Genomic DNA, 16,374 nt, shown 5'->3' with positions numbered 1-16,374 from the left:
CAAACAGTCAATAACCTGTGCCCCCCGTCTGTTTCCCCTGCAGGTTGTGCTGTGTGGCTGCTGGACCTGCTCAGTTATGACCCTTCTGCCTGCTCACCTTTACGGATGGATCTCTGGACTCTGGGATGTCTGCACCTCTGCTGATGAAATTGGTGAGTATGCTAATCTGAACCCCTGCCCCCCTGTAAAGTGTGTGCGCTCTGTGCGCAGGGGATTCCGGTGTCAAGACTCATACCCATCCAAACAGTCAATAACCTGTGCCCCCCGTCTGTTTCCCCTGCAGGTTGTGCTGTGTGGCTGCTGGACCTGCTCAGTTATGACCCTTCTGCCTGCTCACCTTTACGGATGGATCTCTGGACTCTGGGATGTCTGCTCCTCTGCTGATGAATTTGGTGAGTATGCTAATCTGAACCCCTGCCCCCCTGTAAAGTGTGTGCGCTCTGTGCGCAGGGGATTCCGGTGTCAAGACTCCTACCCATCCAAACAGTCAATAACCTGTGCCCTCCGTCTGTTTCCCCTGCAGGTTGTGCTGTGTGGCTGCTGGACCTGCTCAGTTATGACCCTTCTGCCTGCTCACCTTTACGGCTGGATCTCTGGACTCTGGGATGTCTGCACCTCTGCTGATGAAATTGGTGAGTATGCTAATCTGAACCCCTGCCCCCCTGTAAAGTGTGTGCGCTTCCGTTCATAAAATATGTTAGGAAACAGAGGTTAATCTTCCTACTTACCATATAACTTGATTTACGGATGACATTTAGGCAAAACGTGATTCATTTATCTATATTTTATTTTATTCTTGAAATTAAACTTTGTCCAAAGGGGTGGCCAGGAATATATTCTGAAAATGTAGGCTGCTGTTATTTAAATTAGATTTGTAACCTCTAGTTCCAGGCAAGGTAATCTGGAAATGTCCACAAACCCACACTCCCCTAGATATCCCCTTTCTCTGTTGTTGCCACCTGCCCAATTAAAGTATGGGTATCTGATATTTACCTGTGTAGGTAGTAAAATATTTACAAATACACATCTGCAGACATGTGATCTTGTGGCGACCTTTGCATTTTATTATGCACTGGTTAAAGCATTGCGCATGCTGGGGGCATAATTAAGGATAACCTAGTTACACTGCACACTAATTTTCCTGTACCACCTAAACATCTGTATTATTATTTATCCATCTTATCTGCTCCAAGTATATTCTGTCATTCACCAACACTCATAGCAAATGTAGCAATCGTTCTTTTCGCACATCTGACCAAAACCAAACCATAGTTCCTGATTTTTTTTTTATTACAAAAAAAAACTTGTACGCTGGTGGCCGTTAAGACATTTCCAATATTGCAAGTTGGTCATCCGGAGTAACTGATGATGCTGAACAAGCATTTTTTTATTCTGTCACTCTAAACCGAGGAATCACCTATAAGCGATATCACATGCACATTACTATTGCGGCCAGACATTAAACTTTTCAAGCGTACTCATATTTCTGATTGTTGACAGACATTTTAACATTATTATGATTATTTTTATGTTATAAATGCTGTTCTTTCGTTAAACATTTTAACATTTGCGAACTTCTTCTGTCTTTAAAGGGTGTTGTCTTCAGAATATTGAAATGAACCTCAACATTGTACTGCAGTTCAAAGTGGACCATCGAACCCAAATTTTGAAAAAGTCAAAGAGATTTTAAAACCAATTTGTTCCAGAAAAAATAAAATTAAAACTGGTTAAACTTTGAAAGAAATACTTGTTTTCTTCACAATTCCTCAAATGGACATCTGAAATGATATTGATAAAGAGTTAAACAAATTGCTGTTGTGTGGGTAAAAAGTGGGTACAAGCAGATACAGGTGAAAAGGCCTTTAACACATCCCAACATGGCAGTACCCTGTACTTCTTCTCACCTACATTCCATTATGGGATGTGGGTGAGAACTCACACAAAGGGCACTGCCGTGATGGAATGGGAAGTGTGGGTACAAGCAGATACAGGTGAAAAGGCCATTAACACATCCCAACATGGCAGTACCCTGTACTTCTTCTCACCTACATTCCATTATGGGATGTGGGTGAGAACTCACACAAAGGGCACTGCCGTGATGGAATGGGAAGTGTGGGTACAAGCAGATACAGGTGAAAAGGCCATTAACACATCCCAACATGGCAGTACCCTGTACTTCTTCTCACCTACATTCCATTATGGGATGTGGGTGAGAACTCACACAAAGGGCACTGCCGTGATGGAATGGGAAGTGTGGGTACAAGCAGATACAGGTGAAAAGGCCTTTAACACATCCCAACATGGCAGTACCCTGTACTTCTTCTCACCTACATTCCATTATGGGATGTGGGTGAGAACTCACACAAAGGGCACTGCCGTGATGGAATGGGAAGTGTGGGTACAAGCAGATACAGGTGAAAAGGCCATTAACACATCCCAACATGGCAGTACCCTGTACTTCTTCTCACCTACATTCCATTATGGGATGTGGGTGAGAACTCACACAAAGGGCACTGCCGTGATGGAATGGGAAGTGTGGGTACAAGCAGATACAGGTGAAAAGGCCTTTAACACATCCCAACATGGCAGTACCCTGTACTTCTTCTCACCTACATTCCATTATGGGATGTGGGTGAGAACTCACACAAAGGGCACTGCCGTGATGGAATGGGAAGTGTGGGTACAAGCAGATACAGGTGAGAAGGCCATTAACACATCCCAACATGGCAGTACCCGGTACTTCTTCTCACCTACATTCCATTATGGGATGTGGGTGAGAACTCGCACAAAGGGCACTGCCGTGATGGAATGGGAAGTGTGGGTACAAGCAGATACAGGTGAAAAGGCCTTTAACACATCCCAACATGGCAGTACCCGGTACTTCTTCTCACCTACATTCCATTATGGGATGTGGGTGAGAACTCGCACAAAGGGCACTGCCGTGATGGAATGGGAAGTGTGGGTACAAGCAGATACAGGTGAGAAGGCCATTAACACATCCCAACATGGCAGTACCCTGTACTTCTTCTCACCTACATTCCATTATGGGATGTGGGTAAGAACTCACACAAAGGGCACTGCCGTGATGGAATGGGAAGTGTTCAAAAGGTTATTTTGCCAAAAAATAGATGGAAAAAAATGTTACCCTATTCTGGTGGTGTAATACACTCCGCTTCATTTTCAGCGATCTTTGAAGCCAGCTTCTCAGTCGTGGAAGGTGATTGTATTGGTTGCACAGATACTGTTGCTGTTGGAGGATAACGGCCCGGTGGCAACATTCCTGGAAACCCCGTATACATTTGGGAATATGAATAGGTTGCTGAACTTGCTGTAAGAGCAGTGGTCTTTCGTTCTAACTGTTGATGACTTGTTTGAGCATGGTGTGAATCCGATCTACGTTGAGCTTTATTGGCCATGTTCTCAACAATCAATTTTAAAGATGTGGCAATCAATACCGAACTTGATGCTGTCTGGCGATGGCATTCTGCCATCACATTCAAATATGTTGCAGAATGTTGATTTGCCTCTGAAATTAGCATTAGACTACTTGCTTGACATGATGTGTTTTCTACTAATTTGTTAAGCGCAGTCGCCATGATTATCATAATATCCTGAGATGCTTTGTTGTCTTTTTGACGGTTAACTTCATTCTCTTGCACTGTGGTAATTAATTCTGTGAATGAAGTTTCCAGGCTAGCCATACTTTGCTGTAAAAGAGTGTGGAATGATTTGTGTCGATCCTGCATTTGATCAGAGAGAGCAAGGATGTGCTGATATTCTGCATCTGGAATCTCTTTGCCAGTTGTTACTTGCACCCTTGGCTGTCTTGCTGTGAATAAAGTTAAACAAATTACAGTTATATGGTTTAATAAGTAATTTAAGAGTTTTTTAGATGAATGTTATTTATCAAAACACTAATTACCAATTGGTGTAGAAGCTGCTTGATGGTCATCATTCTCCTCATTGGAATTATTTCCGATCAAATCTGGACTAAAACATGGATCAATACAGGAGGACATTCCTGCAATGTTCATTGGATTGTCATCTATAAATAAAATTATAAATTGAGTTGTTTCATTTTATATATATATATATATATATATATATATATATATATATATATATATATATATATATATATATATATATATATGTACACCATGGACATTCAACTGTGGAAAAATAAATATTGTACCTTCAGTCTGTGTTGGTGCATTTTCTACTGAATCAACACTGTTTCCTCGTGATTTACTTTGATGCAAATCTCTTGCTGATGTTTGATTTTCAGGTAAACTTGCTTCAAAACCCTGAAAAGTAGTCTCCGATGAACTTAAAAAACAACTTGGTATGCTTAGCATTTCTTGGGTTCTACTGGGTGTAAAGGCGTTCTTTTGAAGTGCTGTTACAGCTGTTTCATTACAAATGCTTTGACCAATAACTGCACGATCATCTGTAAATATAATTAAAAAAATCAATATCATTTAGAAGAAATACTTATGAAATTATTATGTAAAAATATCAGGTCAATAAGCACTGATTTTTTTTGCTAGTAGTTCAAAACCCCACCCATCAACAAAGTATAGTGTGTAGACAGCGTTGCATAGCCGAGCACTGTGCAACGCCATCATAAATGCTGTTCATCTGCGAAAATAACCTGCAGATGAATAGCTTTCCAGGTGACATTGCTGCAGTATAGCCTGTGGCAGCACACAATGGCCAGCCATACATTCTGGAGAATTCGGCTCAAACCTCAGTTTTGATCAAGTTTCATCTCAGACCAGAGTGTTTGGGTCATACGTGAAAGTTGAAGTGTAAAATAAAATTGTATTTACCTAATTGCCTTCTTTTATTGTTTCTGTCTTTCATTACAGATCCTCTTTTCCTTCTGGAAGGCTCCTCTTCGTGCACAAAATCTCCATGACGTCTGGAGTCAATTCTGCCTGCTACGCCTGTAACCATGATTGGGTTTAATCTTTTTTTTATAACTTCCTCCCATGAAAGCCAATTTACTTTCAGTTCCGGCCCTCCACCGGTCCCCATTTCGTGCCTTCGTTGAATTCCTAATTTTTTTTTAGTTTGCCGACGGCAGTCGTTATATCTCTTCATGCAATGCTTTGCATCCCTGCGTATTCCAGAAATCGACGTTACTTTCTCAGCAATTGTGTTCCATATCTTTCTTTTTTGTCTAGGAGCAGTAGTTTGTGCCCTTGGCCCGAATAGCATGTCGTAGTAACGATCCACTAAATCAACTAAGGCATAGCTTTCTGACTCATTGAAACGGATTCCTCGCTGCATCTTTTTGCAGTTTTCTTCTGCAGATCCATCTCCGGGAGAATTATGTGATCCACCTGCATCTGAATTTCCATCATTATCACGATTGCCTGTATGCCTTTGAGCTTGTGGTTCTGTACAACGTATTTCATGTTGGTGACCATCTTCTTGACGCCTTTTAGTGTGTCGAACAGTTGTGTCATGCCTACGGGAATGGGTTTCTTCATTTTGCTATTAAAAAAAATACAATGCCAAAATATTAGCATCATTCTTTTGAAATAAAAACAAGAACTATTCAGTATTTAACTTACTTTGGTTTGAGAATGTGCAGAAGTATTTTCCTTTCGGCGAGATGCTGAGATTTTTGATCGCCACAATCTAAATTCTTCACTGTCCTCCCAAGCATTATCAAATCTTCCTAGCGATTCCTCAGATGTCGAATTTTCAGAAAGATGAGGGCTTCTCATTCTTGTAGTCTGCGTAAATAATGTACACATGCAGCCATTGAAACAATAAATATAAAATCAATGTAAAATAACAGGTAAAGTCGGACAACAATTGTGACATGTCTATAAGATAATGAAAATTAATTAAATAAATTTAATGGACAGTGCATGCGAATGCAATAGTGGGGTGGTACAAATTGAGGAGAACATTACCTTTCTTTTGGACTTCCTTAATTTGTTGCATTCTTTTGTGCTTGGACCGGGCACATTGTTTTCCTCTGTGTCTTGCCCTGACTCATTGGATAACCTCAGGGAATCATCCGAATGTGCTTCCTGCTCATTGAAATGTCTTTGAGAGTTCCTCAACATTTCTAAGAATGAAAGTGAAATATGTTCAATCTCTACTTCTCACCCTAATGTTTGTTGGATAAAAAACAGGGACAATGCCATATATACAACGCACATGCAACCCCAAAGACATCATTCAGCAGCCCTGCAGCCCCCAAACAAACCTTACTAGCAGTGTACAGTAGGTTAAGAGCCACACCCTGATCTTGGTTGGATAAAAAACAGGGACAATGCCATATATACACCGCACATGCAACCCCAAAGACATCATTCAGCAGCCCTGCAGCCCCCAAACAAACCTTACTAGCAGTGTACAGAAGGTTAAGAGCCACACCCTGATCTTGGTTGGATAAAAAACAGGGACAATGCCATATATACAACGCACATGCAACCCCAAAGACATCATTCAGCAGCCCTGCAGCCCCCAAACAAACCTCACTAGCAGTGTACAGTAGGTTAAGAGCCACACCCTGATCTTGGTTGGATAAAAAACAGGGACAATGCCATATATACACCGCACATGCAACCCCAAAGACATCATTCAGCAGCCCTGCAGCCCCCAAATAAACCTTACTAGCAGTGTACAGTAGGTTAAGAGCCACACCCTGATCTTGGTTGGATAAAAAACAGGGACAATGCCATATATACAACGCACATGCAACCCCAAAGACATCATTCAGCAGCCCTGCAGCCCCCAAACAAACCTTACTAGCAGTGTACAGTAGGTTAAGAGCCACACCCTGATCTTGGTTGGATAAAAAACAGGGACAATGCCATATATACACCGCACATGCAACCCCAAAGACATCATTCAGCAGCCCTGCAGCCCCCAAACAAACCTTACTAGCAGTGTACAGTAGGTTAAGAGCCACACCCTGATCTTGGTTGGATAAAAAACAGGGACAATGCCATATATACAACGCACATGCAACCCCAAAGACATCATTCAGCAGCCCTGCAGCCCCCAAACAAACCTTACTAGCAGTGTACAGTAGGTTAAAAGCCACACCCTAATGTTTGGCGGAAAAAACATGGACACCCCAAAACTGCACAAAAATACAGCAAACCACAAGTTCAAAAAAAACATACATTCTAAAATTGCATTTTAGAATAGTCAAATCTATCAAACCGGCCACCCCAAAACTGGAATTCATCCATGCACACTTGTCATCATAAAAAACATTTGCAAACAAAATAAAACAATTACATTACACTCAGTTTTAAAAAAAAGGGTACCTCAAAGACCGCGAGTGATTCCAGTGCTCTGCCTTCGTTTGGATATCCTTTTCCAGCACACAGGCCACGATACACATCTGCGCTCCGCAGTGTTCCAAAATGGTGGGTAAACTACGCAGTACACTACGCAGTACTCTTCCTTATATAGTAAACGGGCGAGGCTGGGTAGCGAAAACGAAACGCCCAGTTTTCACTTCATTGGTTAGTTTACGCATTTAGGCGTTCCACGAAAACGAAACTTTGAATACACGAAAAATCGAAATTAGTAATCGCGTCAGTGTACCGAAAGAAGAGAAAGGTGCGAAAAATCGTAAACATAACCATTTTCGCACAACATTGAATACGGCCCTATATAGTCAAATTCTGAAGGAAAGTTAGCACAAATCACACAGTGTATGATACATGTCGAGGCACGCCCCTGTGGGATAGACATGGCAAGAAAAAATAGACTGTGCAGGCAAGCCAATTTTGACCAGCCATAATAACAAATCTTAAATATAGTCAAAATCTCAAGTAAATATAGTCAATATTGTATGGGTCTGGGGAGTTCAAAGGAAAGAAATGGCAAAGTAAAAATTGTACATAGCCAAAATCTCACCATGTGTATGAACCTTCTAATGTTTAAACAGCAAAATAAATGTACAGTACAGCACTTCTGGGTAGGTTGCGTCACTGCCAGACTCTTAATAGTGCAGATGTCTACTGACTGGCAAGTGCTTACTCACAAAGTAATGAATGCTTTTGTTTGAAATATTTCTTATGAAAGGTTTAAAAAAAAACTTGTGAACTTCTCACAAATGTATATCTGAGATTTACTTCTAAGTTACCCTCCATACAGTACTTGGACTTTGGAACACCTACTGTATTTTCTAGTATAAACTGCAAAATACATGATTCCAACTTCACATAATCTGATTTATCAAAGAGGAATAATAATTATCTCTTTCCAGTGTGCCTTATGTTAATCAAAGATTAGTAAGTGTGAATGACTTAATTTGTCCCTTTGTTGGTTTCTAACAAATATTTCCATAAAATGATCACAACTGTTGAGTGGTAATTGCTTTTGATAATATTTTTTTTAAGAGGGGGGAATATTTATATTTATAACAGGACCAGTAAAGTTTGGGGGAAAGTCAATTTTATACAAAGGTGGAGATGTATAGCATTGGAGAGTGATAAAATGGAGAGAAACCCTTATTTGTAAAACCTCAATTCCATGATTTGGACCCCAAAATGTTTGGAAAGGTGAGTTTGGGATTGTTATTATGCTGTATTTTGTAGATTTTCTGTCAAAATGCTGAGTCAGCCAAACGGAGGAACAGGGAATAGCCATTAATTATTGTTGAAAGCAAATCTGATCCGAGGTCACAACTGTGCCCGTGTCGGATGGTCTAACTTTGAGTGATTCGGACTCATAAAAAACTCAGCCACATCTTTAATTACTGCTTATGGGGTGTAATTGGGTGGCGACTGGACAATGACATATAGGCTAATGGTGCCATTGGTGTGTTGCTGCCAGATACTCAGAATTGCTGGCTATTCAGCGGTGTGTCCCTGCAGAGATGTTCTTACTGCAAGAAAATATCTTTTACACCAAGCATATGGCCATTGCATCTCTGCACTGATAGTAAAGACTCCTACTTTTACATGCAGAAAGGAGCAGTGTATACTTGCCTACCTGACCCTCTCTGAGGGAGAAAATGCTCTGTTCCTGGACTTCCCTGGTAATGTATGACTGCCATCACCTGTGGTGAAACACCTTTCTTATCAGTTACCTGGCTCCCCACAGGTGATGGCAATCATACCATACCAGGAAAGCCCAGGAACAGAGCATTTTCTTTCACGGAGAGGGTCATGTAGGCAAGTATGGAGCAGTGAGAATGCATTAATGCAGCAATCTGTGAATACAGACTGAAATCCTCATTTATCTTCAAGCATGTCATGCAACCAAACCGTGAGCAACTCTGAATGTACTATGCAAAATGTACTTTTTTTTTTTTATATAAACCTGGTAGATCTTTGTAAAGTAAGAACGGTCAGTGATGCTGGATACAAGTGGCGTAAGTTCGGCCCACTTGCCCGGAGACAAGATAAATATTGGTGCCCCCCTCCATCACACACACCACCTTATATAAATATATGTATGTATGTCTAATACAGGGAATGACACTTGCAAAAATTATGTTTAGAATAAAGAGTCGTCTATGGTAATGCTGGGGGGGGGGGGGGGCACAGAAGCGATATGATGGCTAACAATTACCTGATTCAAGCAGGTATCTGTTGGATAGTAACATTTTGTAGAAAAAAAAACACACACTGTACACACTCCCTTCAATACACTTCTTGGCTAAGGATCCACTTTTCTTAACAGACTAACCTTTTATTTTAACCATTGAACTTTTATGAATCAGAGGGATACACCACCAAATATAAATTAGGAGTTGATTGAGCAAAATATTGCTTTTATTATTTACAAGGATAATCTATCAATGATACAAGCACAGAGACCGGGTATTGACAGTGAGGGAATACTCTGACTCAGGGGGTTATTTTGGTTCACTCTTTCTGACCAATTCCTTCTTAGATGGACAAAACCATGTGCACTGCAGGTGGGGCAGATGTTACTTGTGCAGAGAGAGTTAGATTTGGGTGGGGTTTTACTTCAAAGTGAGATCTATATTGCAGTGTAAAAATAAAGCAGTCCGTATTTTCACTGCACAGAAACAAAGTAACTCACCCAAATCTAATTATCTCTGCACATGTTACATCTGTTCCACCTGCAGTGCACATTGTTTTGTCCATCTAAGAAGGAATGTGTCAGAAAGAGTGAACCAAAATAACCCCCTATGAGACAGAACTGTAGAAGGGACAAATGCATGTATGATAATAATACACGCATGTAAGGAAAGTACTAAGATTTATAACTCTGCAGTACTTAACAATAAAAATCCTCTTGCTAACCAGAAACTAAAAGCTAAGCAATATTTTGAGATGTTTAATATAATGGATAATAAGCTATGTCTATAAATCATATGACTGTTAATCAGTATCTTCAAGTCCTACAAACAACAGTTAAATCCCAGGCCTTTAAACTTAATTCCCCTCTCTTGTACTATTTCCAGTTGAACAATTATCAATTATTCACTATATTTATAATCTGATATACAATACAAGATCTCATTCTTTGAGTTTCCTTTGGAATTTGTATTACTTTTCTTTTTCTCTATGCACATCCACATTCTCTTGTTACAGGCCCTAGCATTTCCTAACCATAAGCAAATAAGTATAATCCTATAGAATGAAATACTAATGCATCTATGGGGGGAATACATTTTTTGTGCATTGCTGGCCACTAGATGGTGCCCTATGGAGCAATTCAAGTGTTGTTCCATTCAACTGCACACAGACGCTGGCTCACACAGACGCTGGCTCTGACATTACTTTTATGTTATTCCATCATTTTGATGAGCTGGGAACAAGTATACTGTAGTATAATCACAAAAATAAAAATAAATTTCTTACTCATTTACAGTAGAAACAATCCTTTGCTGGATCACAATAAATCTAAAGCCAATCAGTCTAGTTGCTCTACACTCTTCAATAAATGTGCGTTGTTTTGAAGTAGTATTTTACTTATATGTATATGCAGTGGTAGAAGGGGAAATGTGAAGTGTAGGCATTGAACATTTTGAATTGGCAATATGACAAAAACAAACAAATAGAGTAGGCCTCAACCGGAAAACAATAAAACACAGGCTTGGCATAAAAAACACACACACACTGGCATAAAAAACACACACACACACACACACACACACACACACACACACACCACATTTATACCAGTATAAAAAAAAACAGGTTTGCTCTATATGGAAAAAAAAATTTAAGACTTCACATGAAAAAAAACCATATGTTGGCTCCCACAGGAACAAAAAAAAAAGTTTGCTTTAAATAATTACCAAATTGTTTATTATATTTATTGAACAGTGGCTCACGCTCATTCACTGTTTGTCTGGGAACGGAATTCCACACTACAGACTGGCATTCTGGTTTTGGTCTTTAGTTTCCATGAGAGAGCCGCCAGACATGCAGGGAGACATACAGTAGGACAATGAGGAGGGGAGACTGGGACCATGAGGTTGGGTGCCAGCTGTAGGGCAGTGCAGAAGAGGCACATGAAGAATAAGACACCATGAGGACAACAGCCATAAAGGAGTGCAGGGAAACATGTGTGATGAGAGGCACAAAAAGAGGCACAAAAAGGAAAAGGGCTATGAGGAGGGGAGACACAGCAGACACTCCCAGTAGTACCAAATAGCCTCACAAGCAGTGTTCCCTCTAAGCTGTGTGCGCGTGCGTGCGCACACAACTCGACGAGCGTGTGCGCACAGACATTACAACAGAGCACACACCCATTAACTACATTGTGTGCTGTGTTTTGAATGTTTAAATGTTTAATATCATTTTGAAGTAAAGTTAACGCAAAATTTTTTAATTTCCTTCCAAAGTTGCACAGCCAAAATCTTTTGCCGCACACAGCCTTTGTAAAATTAAAGGGAACATTGCTCACAAGCGATAGGCTTCCGCCTCTCAGCTTGATAAAAGTGCATTATTGGTGACAGCGCCACTCATGTTTCCGATGTCTTCTCTCTGCAGTGATTATTTCTACACTTAATTTTCAGACAAATGAATATAAAATCTTTCCAGCAAATATATTACATACATGATAGTGGGTTCTCTCTGGTGCACTAAGCCTTTAGAGGGGATACATTAGGTGACCGTGGTCTGGTTAGGTACCGGTTGGTAGCACAAGCTTTGCTGATTGACAGCTGCTGGGAAGTCCGTGCCGGTCGCTAGCCAGCTGCCTATTACTATGTGCCACTGAGTGTCTGCAGGGTGCACAGGAGCTGAGTTAGTGAATGAGTCCCTGGTTACATTGCACAGGGAAGCTTATCTGGTGGTGAGAGTCCCATGTGCATGGCTGAGGAGTGGGGGAGATAATGGGCAGGGCCGAGATCTGTGAAATGAGCTGAGGAGAAGAACTGCTGCTAGAATGCCAGTTCCCTCCTATCTCCCAGAAGTCATGGAAGTCAGGGTGTCAGGATCTGGTTCAGACCTTTTAGCAAGGCTACAATTTTTGCAGATGGAAAAAAGCATGCTGGGCTGCAGGTGAGGCGGATGTAACATGTGCAGAGAGAGTTAGATTTGGAGAATTTATTTGGTTTCTGTGCAGGGTAAATACTGGCTGCTTTATTCTTACACTGCAATTTAGATTTCATCTTGAACACAGCTCACCCAAATCTAACTCTCTCTGCACATGTTACATTTGCCCCATGTGCAGTGCACATGGTTTTGGCCATTAACATAAATTGCAGCCTTGCCAACAAGTCTGATTAAAGTACATAAATAATAATAGTTTGTGCTCCAATTTTTTATTGCTTATCTCTATACACCATATTTTGCATATTCTATCTTCATGTTGTTCCAGAATTGTTTATTCTGATATGCACCCAAAATTAAATAAACCAAATTTTCTCAAAAAAACAAACAAAAATCTTTTTTTCCCGAAAAACTCATGTCGATCTTTTTCATGTCGACATTTTTTCACGTTGACTTATTGCTTGTGCCAACCTTTTGACCATATTGACCTAATGCCTGTCAACTTTTTCATGTGTCGACCTTTTGTCCCTCTGTACATTACTCTCTAGGAGACCACACAGGCTCAGCGCTGCATCTGATTAAAAACCCTCCCACGTTGAAGCCGCTGCTGCTGCGGTCTTCCATGGCCCTGAGAAGCATGTGAATGAGCTCCATCAATCCGAGCTCAGCACAAGCTTCTCAGCTTCTAACTTCGGTACTTATGTAGTATCTGGGCTGCCGATTTTGTGATTGTATGCCTTACCTTAAGGCATACAATCAGATGCGATGCGATGCGATTCGATGCGATTTTGCATAGGATTCAATGTTAAGAAGGTCCTGTTCATTTTCCCACTATCTAAGTGTACATAGAGTTGATTTTATATAGCGTGGCGTGCGCAGCGAGCCACCGAGCCCGAAGCGTGGCGAGCGAACGCATATTTCTTAAAAAGTATTCTGTGTCCCCTCGCGGGGCTCACTACGCTCGCCACGCTTCGGGCTCGGTGGCTCGCTACGCTCGCCACAGGTTTATATCCAACTACATGCCCACTTGGATAGTGGGGAAAGGAAAAGGACCCCTTTTTCCCATTGAATTCTATGTTAAAATGGACTCAGACCATTTTAACATTGAATCCTATGAAAAAATCTTGACCATCGCATCGCATACGATTTGGTCGCATGCAATGCGATGCGATGCGATCCGATTTCTAAATCGGACGCCCAGATACTACATAAGTACCCTAACTTCTTGTGCAAAGTCTTATACAGTAGGTCAACTGCAAGTAATACACTGAACACTTGCAGGGCCGCCGAGAGGTATGCCGGGCCCCAGTAAAATTTTGGGGGTGTGGCCTAATTGTGGGTGGTGTGGCCATCTTCCGCGATTAGGCCACACCCGCAAAATGTTTATGTGTGCAGTCAGTGTGCCTTGGCTCCTGATGCTCAGCACCATTAATCACCATAAAAAAATATACATGCTGACCACAGGGGTCCCTAGATAGAGGGGGGCCCAGGGGCACTGACCCCCTGAGCCACCCCCCCCCCCTAATCCAGCCCTGACCCGTGTGTACACCCCTTTAGTGTTATACTGTAGCACAGACAAATCCCACATGCTGCAGTCATGCTGCAGGGCTATTGTGTGAATACTAATGTTCAGGATCATGATGGATTGAGACTGCATATATAGCAGTTCCTAATTGTGTAGAACAGGAGGTCTTGTTACATTTTGCCTTACAAAATATATGTTTATGTGCATACTGTATAATGGACTTAGTGCAGTCAATTTTTGATACCTGTATGTACTTTATGTTATGTTTCTGTGACAGAGTTAACCAATACTAATGGAAAAATATTGGATACTGCATAAGTATGGGATTATAATAGATTAGTCTGCAATTAATGATGCATGGATACTGGGAAGATTAATGATACCAATAATGTATGTAGAAACTACTGTCCAGCTCTATTTGATTGTTAAAGTATTGCCCATCATGTGAACTCTACTTAATTGTAAATTGAAAACAACAATTCACTGATTGCATTATTACCAACAATTGATATGAGTAATACCGCTTTCACACTGCCAAAACGTTTTTAAAAAACTGTATTTTTAAACGGTATTTAAAACGGGTCTGAGCCTTCACATTGCAGTAGATTACCGTTTTAAATACCGTTTAAGTACCATTCACATAAGTCAATCCGTTTATTCCCCTGAACACGTTTCAAGGCAGAATGCAGGGGACAGCCTATCACAGGTCTGTAATCTGTTGATTTTACTAAACACCGTTTCAGAGCCATTCTCACTGCATTAAAAACGGGTCTGAAACATGTAGGACTCTGCTTTTTAAACGTTTTGAAATACCGGTTATCTTTAACGGTAAATCAACTCTGGTGCTTTCCCACTGCAGCATTAAACGTTTTGAAATGGGAAAAAAACGGCAATATACCGTTTAACAAGTGCAGTGTGAAAGTGGTATCAATGAGTAATATAAGTAAACTTTTTTCACTAAATCCTTGCAAGTACAGTATATAAGTTAAAAGTGAACAGAACACAAACTGTGGGGTAAATTTACGAACGGCGCAATGATGGGCTTTCCCATGAAAATGTTGGGCATTCTAATGGAAATTGCCTGGTGACGTGGGTGCCACCAAATTATGTGGGTGTTCCCCCGCAGGCAGGGCCGGTGCTAGGGTGTCCAGCATGGGTGCCAGACAGCTCCCCGACAGTCGGGATTTCGACAGTCATTACTCCGACGTCGGAATCCCGACTGCTCCCTCGTGGGGGTCCACGAACCCCATAGAGGGAGAATAAAATAGGTGGTGAGCTCAGCTCACCACCGTGCCCGCAGCGTGGCGAGCGCAGCAAACCCACAAGGGGCTTCATTGCGCTCCCCATGCTGTGCAGTCGGGATTCCTACGTCTGACTAATGACTGTCGGAATCCCGACTGTCGGGTAATTATACCACACCCGTCCAGCACCTCCCTGGAAACTACAAACATACAGATGACAATCCCCACCATTGGTCATCTGTATGTATTCCTCTTAACATAACCAACCATTACCTCCCTCACTATAACAAAACCATTAACGCCCATAAAAGCAATAAACCCTTCACCCCATGATGAAACCCTCTCTATAACTTTCACCCCTTATATTAATTAACTGTACTATAACCCCTCACCTTCCAACTTGCCTGTAGCTGGGTCACAATTTGGCTATATTCTGCACCCCTGCCTTGTGGACTCGGAGTTCTCAGGCCGGCTTGGGGGAGGTGTCACTGAGGAGGAGGCAGCACCAGAGCAAGCAGGAGGAAGCAACATTGGAGGAGGAGGCCGGGAGTCCCAGGGGGTGTGTATCAGTTGGTCACCAGCAAGTTGTTAGACAGTCATTAGTTCAACACCATTAGGTCAATATGCATTTAGGTCGACATGTGTCTAGGTCAAAGTGCAGGGAGGTCTACCTGAGTCTAGGTTGACATGGGTTAGGTCGACAGTCAAAAGGTCAACATGGGGTTTTTCATTGGTTTTTTTTACCTGAATGTTGACACAGTCAACAGGGACACAGGTTAAAGTGCACCGCGTTCTCCTCGGCTCAAAGCTATTTTATTCCCCTACCATGCCCTAGGGGATGGTAGGGCACATGTCGGCTCAAAAACAGTGGAAAACTCCATGTCGACCTCTTGACTGTTGACCTAACCCATGTCGACCTAAGGAGCTTGTCAACCTAACCCATGTCGTCCTAGACTCATGTCGACCTTCCTGAATGTCGACCTAGACACATGTCAGCCTAAATGCATGTCGACCTAATGGTGTCAACCTAATGACTGTCTAACAACTTGCTGGTGACTCAATGACCGTATCACATCCCAGGGACGGCCTTGATACGATGGTAGCGGGGGGGGGCCTAGGATATTGCAGCAGCATTGCAGCAAGT

At 41.7% G+C, this 16,374-nt stretch overlaps 1 protein-coding gene and 2 long non-coding RNA genes across 3 annotated transcripts in view; 1 reads left to right on the top strand and 2 right to left on the bottom strand.

Annotated features, from left to right (window-relative positions):
- The window catches only part of LOC146007002 (uncharacterized), a 201,506-nt gene that overhangs the window by 143,629 nt on the left and 41,503 nt on the right, over positions 1-16,374 (top strand). The window lies entirely within an intron of this gene.
- On the bottom strand, positions 3,147-5,496 carry LOC146007392 (uncharacterized). The gene is made up of 4 exons (XM_083145742.1): positions 4,833-5,496; positions 4,196-4,450; positions 3,923-4,045; positions 3,147-3,829 (listed from the first exon to the last, which is right to left on the bottom strand). Exons 1-4 carry the CDS (start codon positions 5,293-5,295, stop codon positions 3,147-3,149), a joined length of 1,524 nt encoding a protein of 507 aa, XP_083001868.1. The 5' UTR covers positions 5,296-5,496.
- Positions 5,500-7,642, bottom strand: LOC146007752 (uncharacterized). The gene is made up of 3 exons (XR_014444398.1): positions 7,302-7,642; positions 5,931-6,088; positions 5,500-5,747 (listed from the first exon to the last, which is right to left on the bottom strand). It is a non-coding gene; the product is annotated as an uncharacterized LOC146007752 (long non-coding RNA).

This window comes from Crinia signifera, chromosome 6 (assembly GCF_055691185.1).
Source record: "Crinia signifera chromosome 6, ASM5569118v1, whole genome shotgun sequence".
Taxonomy (NCBI): Eukaryota; Metazoa; Chordata; class Amphibia; order Anura; family Myobatrachidae; genus Crinia; species Crinia signifera.
The sequence above is the reverse complement of the archived record's forward strand: the minus strand, read 5'-3'. Positions and strand labels throughout refer to the sequence as shown.

Excerpts from the sequence above, each read along its gene's own strand:
- LOC146007392 (XM_083145742.1), bottom strand. The coding sequence starts at position 5,295 with ATGCAGCGAGGAATCCGTTTCAATGAGTCAGAAAGCTATGCCTTAGTT. Across the intron at positions 4,046-4,195 it reads TGCACCAACACAGACTGAAG|ATGACAATCCAATGAACATT; the intron begins GTACAATATTTA and ends TTTTATTTATAG. Across the intron at positions 3,830-3,922 it reads AGCAGCTTCTACACCAATTG|CAAGACAGCCAAGGGTGCAA; the intron begins GTAATTAGTGTT and ends CTTTATTCACAG.